At 36.2% G+C, this 2,289-nt stretch overlaps 1 protein-coding gene across 1 annotated transcript; it reads right to left on the bottom strand.

Moving 5' to 3' along the window:
• LOC104095994 (xyloglucan 6-xylosyltransferase 2) lies at positions 1-1,897 on the bottom strand. Its single transcript, XM_009602267.4, has one exon. The coding sequence runs from the start codon at positions 1,605-1,607 to the stop codon at positions 213-215; it is 1,395 nt and encodes a 464-aa protein (XP_009600562.1). The 5' UTR covers positions 1,608-1,897; the 3' UTR covers positions 1-212.
• Between the last annotated feature and the right edge of the window lie 392 nt (positions 1,898-2,289).

Here is a 2,289-nt window from a genome sequence, read left to right as displayed (position 1 = left end):
TGAATTCAATTATGCCTTCCATTGAAATTTATATAACTTAAAAAGATTATGTCACAAGAACACTATGACAAATGAAGGAATACAATAACCAGTGTTCTAACACAGGCGTAAATAACAAGTACATCGTGGCACATATCGTGAATAAGTGGTACAAAAATTTAAGGTAAAAGAGCATCCTAATCTCGACTTTAATGCATCTCTTTCTTGTGCATTCAAGAAGATGACGGTACCTTGACAGCTTTAAATGGTGGGTGAAGTAACCCAAGCTCATCATTCACTTCAAGCGGATTGCTTGTTTCGTTCCGTGTTCTCTTCACTCTCCTACTACCAAGTGATTTATGAGTGAATCCATACATCTGAAGGATCTGGTTGTCGCCAAAGTTGAATGCACGATCCATTTGCTTCAAACACCTCTCTACTGAATAATCTCCAAACTTTGCACAAGGCTTGCAACCCACAAAGTGAGTAACAAGTGGCCACCTATGATCACCAAGACCCGGGTGGTAATTCTCAATCATCTCTTCATATTTATCCACCAAAATACCCCAGTAACCGTGCAAGTAATAAGCACTCTCAAGATATACCTTATCACCCCATTTCTCCTTCTGAGTAGCCAATATATATACCATTGCAGACTGATCATCAGCTTCAAAAACTGGTCTACCTTTAAGCTCCCGAGTAAGAACTGCCCCGGCTTCATCCCTAGTCTTTCCCTTTGGTCCCATAGGTGCCAAAGTATCAAGCAAATCTAAAGCAAATTGAGTATTCCTCAATAAGAAACTACCAGTATTCAAACCAATCCAATTCTTCTCATTATAAACCATATCATTCCATCCATGCATAACAAGATCAACATCTTTATACCTTTCCCAAGGCAGCTCAAAAGCCATATCAGTAAACATAGCATCACTATCCATCCACCAAATAAACTCGATCTCAGGATGTGAAAGCAAAAGCTTCCTAAGCAAAGGCAATTTAGCCCAAAAACCAGACATTTCAGCATCAAGCAAAGCCATATTGTAAAAAATCTCAATCCCATGAAGCCTGCAATAATCAATCTTGTTCTTTATTGACTTCAACAAGTAATGATCGCCAATTGGATTTTCACATGGTTTAGGTGATGAACCAGTAACCAACAAAACCCTAGGCTTATTTGGTCCTACAAAATTAGGAAAATTAAGATTCTTTTTCAACCACTCAGCCCTCTGCTCATCCCAATCTGATATTTTAGGACCAAGACTATAAGGTTCATTTGGATCTCTCTTAAACTCAGGCTCACCATCATCTTCATCAACTAAAATCTTCTTTAAATCAAAAGTAGCATAATTATTACTATCTGATGATGTAGCACCACCACCACCCTCAGTTGCAGTATCTACCTGCTGTGCTTCCTCAAGAACGCGTCTGGGCTCCACGCGCTTTCGAACATAGCTAAATGTGTCACGAATTTCCTTCAAATCTTGACCAGGTGTACCAAATTTTCCAGCACCCAAATTGCCTCTAAGGACAACAATGGTAAGAAACAAACATAAAAATGTAAGCTTTCCATTTCTTACAATTCTCCTAACTTGCCATGCTCTACGAGCACTCAAGAACCGATCTAGCATTTTATTTTTATTAAATACCCAGAAGCTGAAATGGAATAAAAATCAAATCTTGATGGTGAAAAAGGGATAAAAATCAAATCTTGGAAAGTTTTAACAAGGAAATTGATACAGAAATGGAAAGCTTGGTTCTTGATTTCATTTGGGAAATTGGGTGTTTAAAAATGGAGATTTAGACAAGATCTGAGGTGGGTTTTATGAGGGGAAAAAAGGTGTCGGTGGATGTAAGAAAAATGGAGATGGAGATGAAAAAAATGAGAGGAAAGAATGTACTGTTGTATGCTTTATGATTCCGACAAGATTTAAAATATTTTATTTAAGTTATATTATTTTAATCATTTAATGAAATGATTTATTAATTAATTACAGTCTGGATGATACTACGCGTAGTGGGAGAGTAGTGCTATGCTGTTTCCTTTTTTCCATTTTATTTTCCAATTTTAGTCTTTGGCAGGTAGACGGCAAGTTCTAGTGAAAGGTCCACATAAATAATATATTTTACTTTCCAAGCTTATGACACATTGCCATTATAAACTCTGCATTAATACTATTGTTTAATTATGTGAAGATTATATTAGCAAAACATAGTTTTATATCGAACACTGAATAAGTAAAACAATCTTTTATACGTATATAGAGATTAAGTTTTTATTCCAAACTAAACGACCTTCACTTGTTTAGCTTA

This window comes from Nicotiana tomentosiformis, chromosome 9 (genome assembly GCF_000390325.3).
Source record: "Nicotiana tomentosiformis chromosome 9, ASM39032v3, whole genome shotgun sequence".
Lineage (NCBI taxonomy): Eukaryota > Viridiplantae > Streptophyta > Magnoliopsida > Solanales > Solanaceae > Nicotiana > Nicotiana tomentosiformis.
This window is presented reverse-complemented; position numbering and strand designations above follow the sequence as displayed.